The 17,704-nt window shown below is 39.3% G+C and overlaps 1 protein-coding gene across 1 annotated transcript in view; it reads right to left on the bottom strand.

The window, feature by feature from the left end:
* SATB2 (SATB homeobox 2) overlaps positions 1-17,386 on the bottom strand; it is a 169,744-nt gene extending 152,358 nt beyond the window's left edge. Inside the window, exons 1-2 of the mRNA XM_081052223.1 lie at positions 16,470-17,386; positions 14,961-15,188 (exon numbers count right to left, since the gene is read on the bottom strand). Coding sequence (XP_080908349.1) covers positions 14,961-15,129 — 169 coding nt within the window. The 5' untranslated portion in view covers positions 15,130-15,188; positions 16,470-17,386. The remainder of the gene's footprint in view (positions 1-14,960; positions 15,189-16,469) is intronic.
* Positions 17,387-17,704: the final 318 nt, after the last annotated feature.

Genomic DNA, 17,704 nt, shown 5'->3' on the forward strand with positions numbered 1-17,704 from the left:
AAAAACTTTGGGGGGGGGGGAAGGGAGCTATCCATAGGTGGACCAGAGGTCCTCTAGGCTCCCCTAAGCCACTTTCCAAAGTTCCTCTCCATCCTTTGCTTGCGAACTACAGATTCTCTGAAGGATTAATTCATTTGCTATTGTTGCGTGTTTTATTTTTTAACTCTTGTTGAAGACGAAGCTGGAGCAGAGACAGAGGTGGGACATGGGAAACCTGGGTCGTTCACAGGTGGAGAAACAGAGTCAATACTACGAAGAAGGCAAAATCTGCTTAATAATTACTCTAAGGGACAAACTGAGCTAAATATGCAGAAATTCAATTTCATGTTCATCCATAACCCAGTTGCTTGTATCTCAGGATTAGACCTCCAATAAAAATTTCAACAATAAAGCACCTTGATGCCTTTCGCCCTGCAAGGAGGTGGAGTGAGAAGGGGTAAGATTATCCTCAAGAAATATATTATCCTCATAACGCTGTCTGGTAAAACCAAAAGCTACTCTGCAGCCCCTGAAGCAGATCTTCACTTTGGAAGATAAGAACAAAAAAAGGCCAGGGCTGGGCCCAGGTAAACTCTGGTCTTCTCTCACTTATTACCCCAAAGGCTCAAATTGACCTTAAAGTGCTAGGGAAGAGACGGATCTGGTATTCCAGACCTCTGATTCCAGGCCTGTCCCCAAACAAAGAGGTCACAATGCAACCTGAAGTCAGATCTGAAGGCTGAAGGATAAATCCCAGGTCTCTCAATACTCTTCAGTTACAGAAATGTGGTGGCAGGATCAAGTTGGCCTGGCAGTTTGCAAAACAGGATTTTACAGGCACACAGAAGGCACAGTGTGGCTACTTATCTAAACAAAAAAGCCTGAGCTACACCTGGGAACTTGGCCATAGCAAGCCCGACCCAAGAAACTAAATTCCCTGATGTCAGAAATGTCCAGTTAGAGTGAATGAGAGGGCCGCCTTTTCCGTCTCCAACATGGGCTGGACTTACATCTTCTTCAGGCCCCCACTCCCCTCTCCACCCCCAAGGCTGACAGATAGCCAGCTCCAAATAAAGATTGGCTCAGTTTAATAAAACGTAATGGCAGCTAGACATTAATAACCACCATTAATAGGCAGGGTCAGTTCTGGGTTTTTTCCCGACACCCCCGTGGTTAAACCTGCCTGCATCACTTTGGCCCCACTGCCTTACATTCAGCACCGGCAGACAAGGAAATCTTGCCAGGAAATGATCCACACAAGTGGATTTAGGAGCGTGTTCCATGTTCCCTGGGGGAAGCACACCAGACCACAGGGCCACGCACCACCACTGCTAACAGACCACCAGGAAGGCACTGAGCTGGACTGGTATCCAACTCAAGGGGCTGGCAGCACGATGCCCTGGAACTGTACACACCCTGGGGGTCTTATCTGCAGTCCTACTCATGTCCAGCCTTGAAGGACTTCCGCATCTTCTCTAAATTTAGTAACCACAGAGAGAGAAACAAAATGTGTATTGATCCTGTATGCAATTGTTTTTTTAAAAAAGGACAACAGTGGAATGTGCAAGTTTCTATGTCACAGAAGAGTTCAAACATATGGCATAGTGTTTAAGTATCCCCTACTTCAACACTAAATTCTTGAGGTTCTTTTCCCAATCGATTAGAAATCCATATACTCATAAGTCTTGAGACTCGATGGCATGTTAAACTGACTATACCATAATTCATTAATACCAGGATTTCTGTCCTCCATTAACTAAAATTTTATTGTGGAGGCTTCTGAGAGGATAATTTTTTTAAATAGTATTTAAGTAGAGATATATTCACCACTCCCCTCATTCTCATCATCATTTCTGGAAAAGGAATTTGCAAATCACAGTCCCGTTAAGTCAAAAGAGAGTCAGTAAAAATTGTCTTTATACTAACATTGGCTTTATCATCTCAGGTTTTGAGCTCTGCCTAAATGTTATTTTATCAAATTTAACAATTAAAATTTAAAAATATATATATGTTGATTAATTTATCCAGTGTAGTATTAAGGAAAGGTTAGCTGTACTGAGGTTCTCCAGCAAGGAATTAATAAAGGAATCAAGCACTCGGCCCTCAATAAGACAGGACTGCTCGGATTTCTAGTGGGAATATTTCATAGCACAAGCATGTTTTCTTTGGGGAGTTTAACTTACCAAAATTATTAAAAATTGAGATCAAACACTGGTGCAAAGCCCCATAGGAAATCATACTAGAGTGGAGAGAATTTTATCAAAAAAAAAAAAAAATTTACCCTGAAAAGGTAAAGTTTTTATAGTGAAAAATAAAAACCTTTCTCCTTTACAAAAGGAAATTCTACTGTCTATGTTTAGGGTTCAAATAGCATGCAAGGAGATGTAAGGATGTTTAATAGATGTGTAAAAATCATCACTGTGAAATAAAGGCAGATTTCACAACGCCGAGCTTAAACACTCAGGCTGCCATCACCATCCTCTCCCAGCCACTAAAAGCCAGTCTCATTCTTGTACCCAACAAATGCCTCTACTGAGATGTAACAGCAACCAAGCTCTTGAAAAGGCTAACAATAGGAAGAGAAAAAGAAAAGACTAGGAGGAGAGAGTAAGAAAGTGAAAATCATAGTGTGTATTCTGCAGTTCCCTAAGGGGACACTGAAGCCTGTGGATTGCAATACATAGGATATTATTATTGTGACTGAGATGTAGTTAATAAAATCCAGCATACAGACTGGAGAAACTCGGATCCCCGCTGATGGACTACTTCCCAGACAAGATTATTTTAAGTATATATGTATGTACCTGTGTAAGTTATAGCAATTACTTAAATAAGAAAAGCAGAACAGAGAAAACTAGTATATTTTTTCACTTTATGATTCTAAGACATCCCCTTTATAATTTATATAATTTCCAAAAGAAAATATTAAATTTAATGTAAAAAACCTAAGAGACCACTTAAGCCACTGCATATAAATTCACTGAAAATCTTTTCATCCTTCATATTATCCAAAGGATACCACCCAGCCAAAGGAGGAATATTATTCTACTTTGAACTATCTTTGAGAAGTGTCACCAAAACCCAAAGTGATTTGCCTCCTGAAAAAAGAGATAAATCTTTATACTAAAATACAAATTTCTACCTTCCTTAAAGAAAACAAAACAAAACAAAAACCCTCTTCTGGAAAAGTACTATACCATTTTAAATTTGGGGTAATCCCAGATATGAAAAATCTCAATTTCAAAAAGATTTCACTCCCATAAGATTCCCTGGATTCATAAATTCTTTAAGTCTAAAATAATTTCTGAGCCTCAAAAGGCGGCAGTTTCGAAATAGCTCTAATCTCCCAAAATCAACACAAAAATAACAGAAAGACAAATCAAAGACTCCTTTTCAGACTCCGCAATAAAGGAGAAAGAGGTTCCTCTTGGGGTTATCTTAGAGGTATAGTGTAGGTTTGGGTGTGAACTCCGCTGAAGGAGGCCTGGCCTCTCATGGTAAGAGATGCATCTTAGCACCATCCCTGCCCAGATCTAGATAAAAATGATAAAAGAAATTATACCTAACAATTTCCACGAATATAAGTTCATTTCTTTATTTTAACAAAAGTAGGATCAACAAACAGATATGTTTTCAAAGAGCAAGCCTGTGTTTATTATATATACATATATATATACATATATATGTGTGTGTATATATATATATATATATATATACACACACATATACATCTATATGAGAAGCTGGCTGTGAGCAAGAGGACGTCACTGAGTCATATCAAAGAAAGAAAAGAGCTGCATCTCAGAAGCTTTCTTTGGTTAAAAAGAACTGTCTCCCTCAAACTCACTTTCAAGCAATACATCAATCTTCAATATAATTATGTTTGACAGAATATAAGCTCTTGGCAGTTAACTTGTTTACAATAAATGCTTCGTTTGGGTACATGGACTGTATTTCAGTCTTATAAATATCAAACACAAACCTACAACAGTCCCATTATGGGGCTGAGAATTATTTTGCTATAAATCTTTTTATTGGGGGGCCAAGGGAATTACTTTGCAGCTTGTTTTCCACTAACCACTTGGAACAGTGTGAAAAGAGGTACATTTATACTCTGACCCTGTGCTAATTGGAATTCTACACATTTCCATCAGAGAATGTACAGTATCAATCCTGAACGTGCAGGTGGGTCCCCAGGCAGTTTTGCCATGGCGGCAAAAAAAGTACACGTGCAACAAAACAGTTCTTACAAAAGTCACGGAAGTTTCCTATGGTTCTTTTTCTCTTCAAAGTCTCTAGGGAACTAATGACCATTTGTGACAGCATTGGCAGGCTTTCAATGGTAAGCTCCAGTTTGAGGAGATTTATAAGTTAGCTGTAAAAATGTGCTTAAGGCTCAAACTCACTATATGAATGGGCCAGTAAACAGAGTTCGTTTTGCTGAATGTTACGTGGAGATTCATTTGAAAGGGGAAAAAAATCAGGATCACCTTATTTACCCTTATAAAGTACCTTTACGTGTGTCTTAAATGTGTAGTAACTTCCCTTTCAAAGAACAATTTGCTCCTCTTAGATGCCCTCAATAACAAAGGGTGTTTGGTCTCCTAATACCACATCTGCCAAATCTATGGGACAAAATCTTGTCTGACTGGAGCTTCATCTAAGCTGAAAGCCAGGCAAAGGGTCGGCAATGCCGTGGCTTTTAGCACCCCTCTCCCCCATATACACTTTTCTCCACGCATGTACCTTCACTTGCATTCATTCTCAACACCCTCTGGTTTTCAAATGATGGCAAGATTTCTTCACTTGTTTCTTAATTTCACAATTTCCTTGTAGTCAGGTTCCTATAGCAATTTAACTTTAATATAGTATTAATATGTAGAAAAGATCATTTTAAGAATCCCAGTTTAAGTGTGTTTTCTAAAATAACTGGGGAATACTGGGGAATACAGTCACTTTTGTACTTTATAGTGAGATTCCAACTTCTTTCCTTCTAGTCAATGATATAATTTCAGGTGATGTAAATAAAGAATTTTTTTGTCTCTCAGCTTCTAGTAAAGATGACAAGTAACTGATTTATAAGTTTCAAGGGTTATCAAATACAATTTTGTAAAAAAAAATTTTATCACACGACTTTAGTATATGAGAAAGAGAAAGAAATATTTTCATTGCATTATCAGCCTCACAGATCTCATTAATAGCAAAAGCACTAGTTTGCAATGTGAACTAATGGAAAATTATTAAATTCACCTAAAATAACCACTACTTTTTTAAAATTAAATAAGCCCTTTGAAAACCTTGACTATTTAACTGCTATTTACTCAGAGGAGGGGAAACATGGAGAAGGTGACTGCACGAAAAAAAAAACTTTTTATTTTTTTTTTATTGTACAACAAAAATCCCCTCCAAGGCAAAAAAGACATTATGCCAAGTTCCACCCAGAATTAATGTTTAGGTTTAAGTTATAAAGTCCAGAAGAACAGAACCACTAATAGACCCTTAAAGCTCGTGGCATTCGTCAATGCTATTAAGTTATGTAAATGTTAAAATTGAAAAACGCTTTGCTGACAAAAGTATTTTAATGAAAGCACTATTAACTAGACTCTCTGGACGGATTTTTTTTTTAAGCCTTTTGAGCTGTTAGATATAAATTCCACTCTGAAGGGGATTATGCTTGGGACAGTTCTGGGACTGAGACCTCCAGCAGGAAGGGTTTACTGCCTATCTTACTCTCCTTTCATTTTGCCACCCTCAGAAAGGTTTTTAAATATTTACCCCAAGAAAACTCTTAGCTGCAGATGACAGAAATATTGTCCTCTAACTCTGTCAACAGATGCCAACCTGGGGCCCCAGCTGTTCTGATGGCCAACATTATTTGCAGTTTTAGTAGAGCAGGGGTTAACTCCACTGTCTGGGCCAACTCCACTGTCATCACCCAAGTTTCCAGGAGATCACAATTTCTATGAATAGAGTAAGAAATACAGCCTAGAGTGAAAGAACACTAGCCACTGATTTTGGCTGCTGCCGACCGGCTCGCTCCAAGTTGCTGAAAGCTCCACTCTGGGGACTGAGGGCTTGGAGGCTCAGCAATGTGAAGGATTATCAATGTAATGGTTCCAGGGATTGCAGATGGAGGCCAGAGCCTGTGCATCTCGGGTGACAGTCTATGTCACCTGAGTGAACGTCAGGTAATGCTAACATTTCCATACACATGGAAACTCAGAGTGCTCCACAAATTCATGTGGGCCGAGAAGAAATAAGGGTGCTCATTATTCACCTACAACTCTCTCCCTCCCCTCAGCCTGGTTATGACCTCCAGAGGAGAAAGAACAGCAGGCCCGGACACCTAACCCTTACTTGGCATGGATCTATAACAAGAGGAACATTCATCACTTTTGACTTCCATTTACACAGGTGAAAAAAAAAAAAAAAGAGGCAGTTATACCTTACAGGGACTCTAAGAAAATGTGATTTCCCTTCTCAAACTATATATGAAGACAAAATCAGTGAGCACTTTTCATGTCTCCCAAGCAACCACCTCCCAAGGGCTCCACTCCGCACTTCCCAGGGACGAGCAAGAACTGGATGCTCTCTCCCCAAAACAGATTTGAGCTAATAAACACAACAAAGTGAGTGAAAAGCACTTCAGTGATTCTGCAGCTTCTCCAAGACGAAAAATTTGTACATGGTATGACAGGTCCACCTCATTTTTCTTAATGATGTTTTTATTATTCTTTCACTCAATTAAAGCAGAAATGGATATTGCATCTTCTGACTGTATAATTGTTATTGTAATCTGTTTTCGATCACTGCTTGGGAAATGGGTCCAAAACAACATAAACTCTCCACTGCCTCAGAAGGCAAGTCATTTTCTTTTACTACAACACTTAAAGAGACATTTATCATGCTGCTCTCTTAACATCTTTGGATTATGACAAAAGAAAGTTCTTCTTATTCTGTTAACCAAAAAAAAATGTTTTGAAAATACTGCTATTTGAAGAGTTTTGGTATGAATGCATTTTCCTAATAAGCTATCAATTTCGCCTTTCCTTATATAGAGAAATAATTGGAATCTATGCAATAAATGTATGTAATTTTAATATAGGGAATAAGGAAATATGAAAATGGATCTTACCCAGTTATAAAAGAGCTGATACACTTACTTTCCAGCCAAAATAAGTCAAATATACTTTTAGAAGAAAAAAAAAAAAAAGATGTGTGTTGCTGTGATGAAGTTCAAATTATTCCTATGAAAAATACAACTCATCTCTGTCAAATCTAAGTGTTTTGGAAAACATTTGCTCTAACTAGAGTCTCTACTAAATTTTTTCATACCTGTGCAAATCTTCAACAAAATAAAGGTAGTCTCCAAGCTGCTGTGCACATTTCCGTAACTGTGCAACCATGCGTGGGCACCAGTCTGATATGAAATGCATCCCTTTTCATAAAGGATAGCTTGCAGTGTTTCCCCTTAACTTTTTGATCTTTGCATTACGTTATACTACAGTTTAATAACCTACTGTGCTAAAATAGAACTCCTTTCCAATGATAAGGCAACTAGTTAAGAGCAAAACCAAATTTGCCTTATATACTAGCAAATAGTAATAATACCGGGAGCAACTAAAACTGAAATATATCTCCCCGAGTTTTACTATCCTAAGGTGTCATAAACCAAATTTGCCTTATATACTAGCAAATAGTAATAATACCAGGAGCAACTAAAACTGAAATATATCTCCCCGAGTTTTACTATCCTAAGGTGTCATAACCACAAATAAAGAATATTCTTACTATAAGACTGGCATAATTTGTTGATAACTTTATTTCAAGGTTCAAATTCTTGAAATTTTTGTTAATGCTTTTTTTCTTCATTTTAAACATTTGTCAAACTAGTAACTATTATATTCTCTAATTTATTTTTAGGTTTTAAAGGTATACACATCAATTAAATATATATATATATATATATATATATATATACACACACACACACACACACATATATATATATATATATATATATATATATATATCACAAATCCAATTGCCATAATTATATATCTAAGGCACATTTATTCCATAAGGTCATTTTTACCTAGTTTTTTAAAAATGTGGAATACGTAAGACTTTGCAAATGAGAAGCAAAAGATTCAAGTTGTAGAAGATAATTTCTAATGCAGCCTTTCACTACCACTTCATTATATTGATTTACCCCAATTTTTAAGCCACTTGCTATTGAACAGCAAAACAATTCTGTTAATTGAAAACAAAAAAAATTATATAGATAGATTTCCATGGTTCTGAAAACTCCACCAGGAACATTTTTACATAAACACTGTGTAGCATGAAGTGCTGTGGGGCTTGTTTCATGAAAAAGAAGAAAATAAATGTTTGGTTGATCACTGACAATAAGGGAACCAATGTGACTATAGAAAATGGAAAATAACACACCACAGAGGCTACGTCTGCGCTTTTGTGGAAATCTGTAAGTCCTCAACTGGCTTTTGTTTTAACTCATACCTCAATTCCACTCAGGGCCGCCTGCTTTGACTTTGAAATATCTATCACATTACTCGTAAGTAGTAGGATGATGAATCCTTTGTATATAAAAATCCATTTTTAACACACAGACATTTTCAAATCTCCGTTGCACTTTAAAATCAAAGGAACGCACAGCTCTCCTTACTGGCACCCTAAATTAATGCTGGAGAGCAGTGGTGACTGGAAGTGAGAAAGGCTCCATACAATCAAAGTCAGCTGAGAGAAATCATTCATTTCAAAATTGCTATCAAGAAAAGAATGGAAACTAAAAGACAAACTCTCTTCTTCATTTTTCCAGCTAAGCATAAAGGTATCCTACTTGAAACCATTTTCAGTTCTTTACTTTTTTTTTCCCCAAAAAAAATAATGAGTTAAAATGTATGGGTTAGATCCAACATTTCACTGCTGTTCTTATTCTTGGGGAGTTGGAAGGTGGAGGAACTTGCTGCCAAAGCTTCTGAAAAGAGAGTTTGGGCTGCTAATTTTCCGTTCACAAAATCTAAATTTCCTCATGCATCTCACACAACTCATGAAATAATATGAAACAGTATTATATCACTGCAAATTGAGACATTTTATCAAAATAAAGAGTGATGATGCCAACATTTCATTTGTCATTTCCCACTTGTCACTTTTCACTGACAAACTGTTACACATACAACTTTTGTCAAATGCTTCATCTTTAAATATGTTCGAAAATGCCATTGTAGCTCAGTATTCATGTAAGGGAGATAGTAAAAACTACTAGATCACCACACATTAATTAGATGTACAGCTTTAAAAGAAAAGCCTCCTTATTAAATAAAAGAGTATAAAGGACTTTTTATTTGTTTACATGCTATATAGGATAAAGTTTGGCTTCCTGAAATAAAACTATGTACATATTCAATGCACTGAATGTGAGATTATTAGTGATAAAAAAACTTTTTTTTGTGAGAAATTGGGTCATTTTTTATCTCAACAGAAATCTAACAATTCTAAAACGACCAAAGAAAATAATACAATTTGGAATTCATCTAGCCCTATCAATTTAATATGGTTTGTGATATATACATATAAACTGTCTCTACACTAAATTCATTTAAAAAAAAAAAAAAGTTGGGGGGTGAGGTTTAAATTATCAAAGTGTAACCAACAAACTTGACTGCTTATCGGGTATACCAAACAATGACCGTGTCTTGCCAGTGATAAAACTGATTTCCATATTCTTAAAATAACTCATCCATAATTTTAGATATCTAATAAATGATGATTATTCTGTTTCCCTCCCCACAGATACATTCAAAAAAGGAGAGAAGATAACATAGGAAATCTAAGATGTAGAGACTGATTCTGTTAGTCACAACCCCCTGGGAAAGGAGGATATTGCTTATTTTCTACAAGGGTTAAAAAACAGATGCCTTCAGGGACATCTATGTAGTTCCAATGCACACACACATACACACACATTTCACTGCAGATGATTTTGAACATATAATGGCCAGTGGGTTTCTGCTGATGGAACATAAGGCTTCCAAAACTACTCAAAACATCAAATTATGCTCAGGACTTGAGGGGCGGATACCCTATGTTCTGTTTAATGTGTATGTTCCATTGCATATATTTTTTTTTTTAACCAAGTATATCTTTATTTTAATAACAGGCCAAGGACTAAAAACACTTTAGAGAAGGGCTATTTTTCTACCTCAGCAAAACTACAGAGGACATGGCTAGATTGTTGGATGACCCCAAAGCCTAAGTTCATTCTATTAGAAAGATCTTAAACCCTTAAAAAAAGAAAAGTGGAGTGGAAGAGGAAAATACAATCTTTTCTCTTTTGAAGTAATAGCATGATTCCTCCCTATAAGCTTAATGGTGTTCATCCTTGGCTAAAATGAATTTAATGCTTTCTCCATTTTTCCCTTGTTGACAATAGGTTTCTGAATTTCTAAGTATTTTACATATTTCTATACATCAATATCTATACCCTTCCATATCTGCATCCCTTTCACACTGTCTCTCTACAACTGCCAATAGGGTGACTACACCTAACCTGAACTGCATTTCTTTGCTTAATTGAAAAGGAAACGTTCTCCATGTAGACAGACTAGCCGTTGTTGTAGACAATGTAGACATCTCTAAACGAGGCTTTGCCCAGCAATCATGATCACATTCTCTTTCCTATTTGAATACATCAATGTGCATTTAAATAGTAATTGTTTTCTCCTTGCAACAAGAGTTATATTCTTGACACAGCTGCCTGGTAGCAAGACTAGGTCTACTTCTGGTCAACTAGTCATAAGACAACTTCAACAGACAATTCTTTAACAAAATTCAATTATTTTAAAAACGAATGCCTTTTCCCCAAAACAACAAAAATCTCTAAAAGACATTCCCACTGTTTAAACATTTTCCCCGAAAATCTAGAACATTTAACACCAATAAAATCATCAAAATTCACAAGAAAATGAAAAATGTCAAAAAGATTTCTGATGTTTAATGCCTCCTATCAGCAAATACACCATCTGGTATACTCAAGCGCTGTTCATTCAGTTTAAATAAAGCTGTCTGAAAGTTCTTCTCTAAACCAAACATTAAAAAAATGAAACTGCTTGTGTTAACAATGAATGAAGCACAATAATTTAGTGCTATTAAAAGCACAACTGGCCAATGCCTTTCAGCAGTCCAGGAGAAAAGCACAACACCTTGCTTCCTTTGGAAACGTGTTTGGCATTACTTTCATTTTATGCTATAGGAGGCATGGCTGAAGCATTACATACAGCAGAACACTTTAGGTACCCTGTTTCCCCAAAAATAAGACCTAGCTGGACCATCAGCTCTAATACGTCTTTTGGAGCAAAAATTAATATAAGACCCGGTATTATATCATATCATATTATATCATATCACATCAGACCCGTCTTATATTATAGTAAAACAAGACTGGGTCTTATATTAATTTTTGCTCCAAAAGACACATTATAGCTAATGGTCCGGCTAGGTCTTATTTTCAGGGAAACGTGGTACTTAGGCTAATAGTGGTACAAAGGATCTTCTTATTCTTATTCTCGTCATCCTTAATAATCTTTTCTTTTTCTAAATCTTCAAGTAGATATGTAAGTTTTAATCACCAATTTCACACATATAAATTTCCCTACCATTAATCATCCTTTTTCAAAATCCTTATGGAGTGAATTACTAGCTGAGAGGGGACGCCAATTCTAGTAAGTGAATGTTACCCAGCAGGGATATAAAGCTGTCAACACCACCGTGCTCTTGCTTGCTCTAAACTCTCTCCCAGCCTTCATATGTTTTTTAAAGAGATATTAGCCTTTTTTTTTTCCTAAGGACCCTCTATAAAATCTGACTGTCATACACATCTGAGCACTTATATTTTATTACATACATGCTTTAAAATATTGCTTAGATAAGAGCAAAAACATCCTAGAAAGTGTTGGAAAGACAAAGCAAAACTGATCTACTTTCCTATAGTCTTCTAAAGCTAACCACATTGTAAACAATTCACTAACTTTTAAGTCCCCTATTAAAAAGAAACCTTGAAGACTGTTATAGTGTATCTACCACCTCAACTAGTTAAATCCAGACACGAAAATAATGTCTTTTTTATGAACACTTAGTTCTCACCAAAAAACATACCAAACTTTCTCTCTCCCTAAAAACAGTAGAACAACAGCAAAATAATTTACTATTGCAACCAATGCACTCAGAAACATTTACTCGCCTGTTTATCAAAAGCTACAGGAAGATAAACTGCCATTTTATTGGGCAACTAATTAACTTAATGATTTCCTCTATTTTTAGGGGGGAGCTTTTAAGAAAGAAAATCACTAAAGATTAACAAATACACCCTCTCAAATTTTGAGCTCTGTTTTAAAAACATGTTATTATAGCCATCTTTACCACATTGATAAGACTACAATATATCTGAAAATGAAAATAAAAGATGCAAAGCTATAAATATTTTTGTAGTTGTCTACACTTACTATATTGCTTCATAAAGAGAATTTAAACAAAAAGAGGTAGGGTGATAAAAATATAATCTATTTTTAATTACCCTATGTTCCAAAAAAAGAAAATCAATTATCAAGAACTGCTAACTAAAAATATATTTTAACCTTTTTTTTAATTTAGAATGTGCATTTTTAAAAGCTCTGCTTTTCTCCAATCTATATACATGATTAAAAGTTACAAAGAAATGAAATCATTAACATCTCAATGTACACATGGAAACTACTGTATATAAACTTAAACCCCCAAAATAATCATTAACATTCAATAAGAAAACTTTGTATTATTGAAATTTTATGTTCTAAGTTGTTACAGTTTTAAAGCTTTCTAAATTAAAATCTTTCCAAACAACCTATTATGCTATATATAGAGTAAAATCTCTTTTAAAAAAAAAAAAGTCTTTTAAAATCTACCATATGTATTTTAACCACTTTACTATTAAGCATTATAAATGGTACTTGTTGAGACAAAATAATGTCATCTTTATTTTCAGTTTAGGAAACAGCTAGTAAGAACTTTGATATTACTAAATGAAGTGGAAGCACAGAAAAAGTGACTAAAGCAGCTTATTGAAACAAATCTATTATTCATCACCAAGATTTAATAATTTCAGTTTATAACATATTTATAATAAGTGGTCAGTGTGAATTATAGTCTCACAAAACATGAAAAGTAATGACTATTTTACACTAAAAGTAGCCCTGGGTCAATAAAATTAGGCAGTTTCTTTCACAGTTCAATATAACATAGGGGGGAAAAAACTTGTTGTAGGGAAGCACGATTGTTAACAATTACATTCTAAAATATTTAGAGACTTCTCTCAATTTAGTGAATTTTACTAGGTCTTCAGAAATAAACCAAAATTGCAAGTCCAAGTTTTTTCTTTATACATCGCCTCCAAAGATTTCCAAAGGATTTTTAATCAAACATTATCAGCACATTTCATGTCACCTCACATTTGGTTCTACCATATTCACTATATAGTTTTCTTTCTTACATGCATATACTAAAAGATGAAAAGTCTGAAGTTATTGTTCCAGTCTCAAGACAGCACTTTAATAAACACCACCTTTAAAAAGTGGGTCACAGAACTACCAAGTTTTCTTTTGCTTCATTAAAGTATATCTTCAAGTCCATAAAATGGAATATATAAGCCATAATCTACAGCGAAATCATTTTTTTTAAAACTTTACAAATTGAGAGAACGCGTGTTTCTCAGGGGAGATGATTAATATAAGGAACTAAGGCAAACCATCCTGAATGTCTACCATTAAGAAATAGTAATAGGAACATAAGTAAAAAATAAAAACCTGTTACTTTATAAAATGTCTATTTTTAACTCTTTAAAAGAGAGTGGACATGGTAGAGTTAAGTATTTACTTCAAAATGTATACTACAGCTATTAGAACATGGGGTTGGAGCTTATCACCAAGTTTTATCAGGGTTTTGTATCATTTCAGGCAGGCTAGTATTAAGAATTATATTAAATAGGCTACTGCTGAAAATATTAGGACAAAAAACTGTAGAAGCAAAAAATTTAAACTAGTGATTTATCCGGAACACAACAGAACTATATCCCATGTAAAACTGTGCATTTTATTTGTAAAAAAACAACTAAGCAAATGGCATATAAACCTCAAAATATTTTAATATTTAATTTTTTTTCATAGCTTCATTTTATAAAATTACTTTTTCTAACCATTTTCAAAGAAAAGTAGTTGTTTGAGTAGTAAAAACTACAAAAGATTTTGTTTAAATAATATTAAATTCTTGGAAAGGGAAACATGTCTCCCCCATAAGGCTACGAAGCTATTTCTACCTGCTCTGCTATAATTCATAACAAAGTTACAAATGCATATGGGCTTTAAACTTTGTAGGAAACAGTGGCATTAAAGCCTCGAAGGGCCTGATAGATTCATAATGATTCTTTATCTCACACTTGAAACGTGGTAGGAAAAAAATTCACACTTGTTACTCATTTGTCTCAAAGCAGTGACCTGACTACAAAGTAACAACACTCTTGCTCCTGTACTAGCCCGACCATTAAACACCAGTCCGCAAAAGCGAATGCCCCTAAACTTCATCCCTACAACAGATAACTCTGAGGCAAGGAAAAAGAGTTAAATCGCTAAAAAACTCTCGAGGAAAATCTAGAAACAGTTAGCTGGCTGTGACATAAACCTGCCAACACCTCAGCACACAGTGGCAAAGTGCCCAAAAAATGCCACCCTCTGGGTAAACCACTTTCTTGTTTTAACTCAAGATGAAGCTACCAGTTGCAGAGGAGAGGCGACGGGGATATTATTTGGCAACCTGGAATTCACTTCCTGTAATCCTACACCGCGACAGCGCCTAATCAACCTGAACCCTGACACCCGGGCCATTATCACCGGGCCGCCGGCTGCGCGCGCCTCCTCGCTCGGGGCTGTTACCTCCCACGGCCTTGGCCACGGCGCCGTTGGGCCTCCCGCGGGCTCCCATGGGGCTGCCGTTCTGCTCTAGCCGGGCCACCTTCACCGGAGGAGGCCCCTTGACGTCGGGGCTGCCGCTCCGCCGGTCGGGGCTGTCCCGCAGACACGGGCTCTCGCTCCGCCGCTCCATGCTGCTCCGACTCGGAGACAAAGTTCCCACCGGCAGGTCGCAATAAAACGCGCAGGGACCTAGGGAGGGGGCGGGGGGGGAGGGAAAGGGGAGGGAAGAAAAAAAAGAGGGAAAACCGCTCACACACGTGATAGACGTTCAGGCCAGTGGCAGAGCGATGCACCACAGCCACACAAACTTCCTCCCACGCCGCCCAGGGGGCCCGAGCCGGGAAGTCCCAACCTGACACTGGGCAGCCCCAAGTCAGCCCAGAACTTGGGGTGTTGCGACTCTGCCCAGTCGCTGTCCCCAAGAGTAGCCCTTCTTGATGATAATTTGGGCGCCCGCACCCAGGGGCACTCAAATGTGGCCCATCCGTTGGGACAGGAGAGGCATAAACCGTTCCCGGGTGCGACACCCTCACAGTTTGGGGGTCGGAGTTTCCGAAGAAGTGAACTTCATAAAATGACATCTCACCCACTCAAGGAGGGAGTGGGAGACGTACACAAGTCAATAAGAAGCAGAATACAACACATGCTCTGTGAATGGCGAAGCAGGAGCCAAAGGCCTGGCAAAAGGACCCCGAGTCCCCGCGTTTTACCTTTACCGAGCCAGTCTCGAGACACACGCACACACATACACACACTTTTTACAAAATTAACCCTAACTTTACATTAATAAGCATCCGAAAACTCTTGGAGGTATTTATCAGAATAACCTCCAGAATCACAACCTTCAGCACAAGGGCGGAGGCTGCAATTGTTATTATTTTGTAACGTTCTTATCTTCATCCGATCCCAAATGTTTTTTAAATTTTTTTTTAAAAGCTCTTCAGCAGGAAACACAAAAGCCAAAAAAAGCATTTAAATTGTCAGGTGCAGGAGCAGCCAGCATCAACCCCAATTTTTGAATCTCTCCAAAAAGTTTTCCTTTGGGTCGCTTGGCTGGCAGCGCTCTCCTCATGGAACCCGCGGATCTCCGCACCCCTGGATTTTTTTTTGGGGGGGGACAAGGATAGAGGGGGGAACACCTGATGAAACAGCATTCACACTGTCACTGACATCCCGGAAAAGCAGGAACCCGGCACAACAAAGTGCGCTGGGAATCCTCTCTGGCGCTCTCGCTGTGGGAGAAGCTGCGTCGCCACGGCTCAACAAGACAAGGTGGGGGTGGCACAGGGGAGGTGAGAGAAAAGATGTGAGACACAGAAACCAAGCGGCAGGGTTGCGGGAGAAGATTCCGCCCGCACTCCCCGGCTGCGCTGCGAGACAGGGCGAGCGCTGCGGGGAAGGAACTTAGCCGGACCCGGGCTTCCCCGTACTCCCGAGCGCGGCGCGGAAGCTCTCGCCCCGCGTACTTACTGCTCACGGTCTGTCTGTAACTTGGCTGGCTGGGGCTCTGTCCATGGAGCAAAAGTAGAGAATCCAGGGTGGAAAGTTTCTGGTGATTTGCTGTGCAGTGTTCTCCTAATCTTCCTTTCTCTTTAATCCTTCCCCTTTGCTCTTCCCCAGGTCCTAACGCTTACGGTCCTGGGTCAGGGTGTCTTCTAGTGCGGAGATGGTTGTTATGATGATGATGATTGGGGGGGGGAGGGGGAGGAGGAGGAGAAGGAAAGGAGGGCTCCTTCAAAGGGGCACCCGAGCGAGCGGGGGAGGGGACGGCGGAGGAGGGGGAGAAGAGAGGAGGCTGAAAAAGCCTTTTCACGCCTTCGGGAAGGAGATCGGTTCTGGAGACAGAGGGCTGAGAACTGGGACGCGGCGCAGGCGGGCGGGGGCTGAGGCTCCGAAAGGCTACTAGCTCTCGAGGAGGCGCGGCCGGAGCCTTAGGGCCGGGGCGACCCAGAGCCCAGAAGGCGCGGGGACCCGGGACCGCGCGCGGGAGGAAACGCGGCAGCCGCCCAAGCTGTCACCTCCAGCCTCTCCTCTCTCCGCCGCCGCCGCCAGCAGCCGGAGCCGGACTCACTGACAAGCCGCAGAGAGAGACACACTGAGAGGGAGATGATTATTAGTTGCGTTGAGTCATCAGGCAAAGTGAGTCCTTTTGGGTTGTCCTCGGTTTCCGATTTCTCCCCCTCCCCTTTTCTGTCCCCAGATCTAGCGCCTTCAAAATAATAATTTGGGGTGGGGGTAGGGAAAATCTCTGGGTTATTTCGGGATGGGGGTTGGGGGGGAAATGTCTAAACCCAAGCCAGAATGGTCCACCGCAATGAAGGAGAGTGGGGGGCGGGGAGGAGGGCTGGGGAGGTTGCCGGGGGAGGGGGGCCCCGCCTGGCAGGAAATTAAACATCAATCAATCAATCGCTGTGAGCCCTGCGACCCAACAGCGGCGGGGCTGCGGAGGAGGCAGAGGGACCCGCGAGGGGCGGGTGGGAGGCAGGGGCGAGGGAGGAGGAGGAGGAAGAGGAGAGTCGCCTGTGGGAGAGCGGTGGGGCGAGGACCGCGCGCGGGGCGGTGGAGGACCGATGGGAGGGAACCCAGTGCCGCGCGGAGCGGTGGCCGCGGCCGGCGGGTGGGTGCTCCCAGCGCAGGCGAGCTCCGGCGCCCGGGATCTGGTCCTCCTCCTCGTGGCGGGTGCAGGGCGCGGCTGCCTCGCCCAA

Source organism: Rhinolophus hipposideros (assembly GCF_964194185.1).
Source record: "Rhinolophus hipposideros genome assembly, chromosome: 6".
Lineage (NCBI taxonomy): Eukaryota > Metazoa > Chordata > Mammalia > Chiroptera > Rhinolophidae > Rhinolophus > Rhinolophus hipposideros.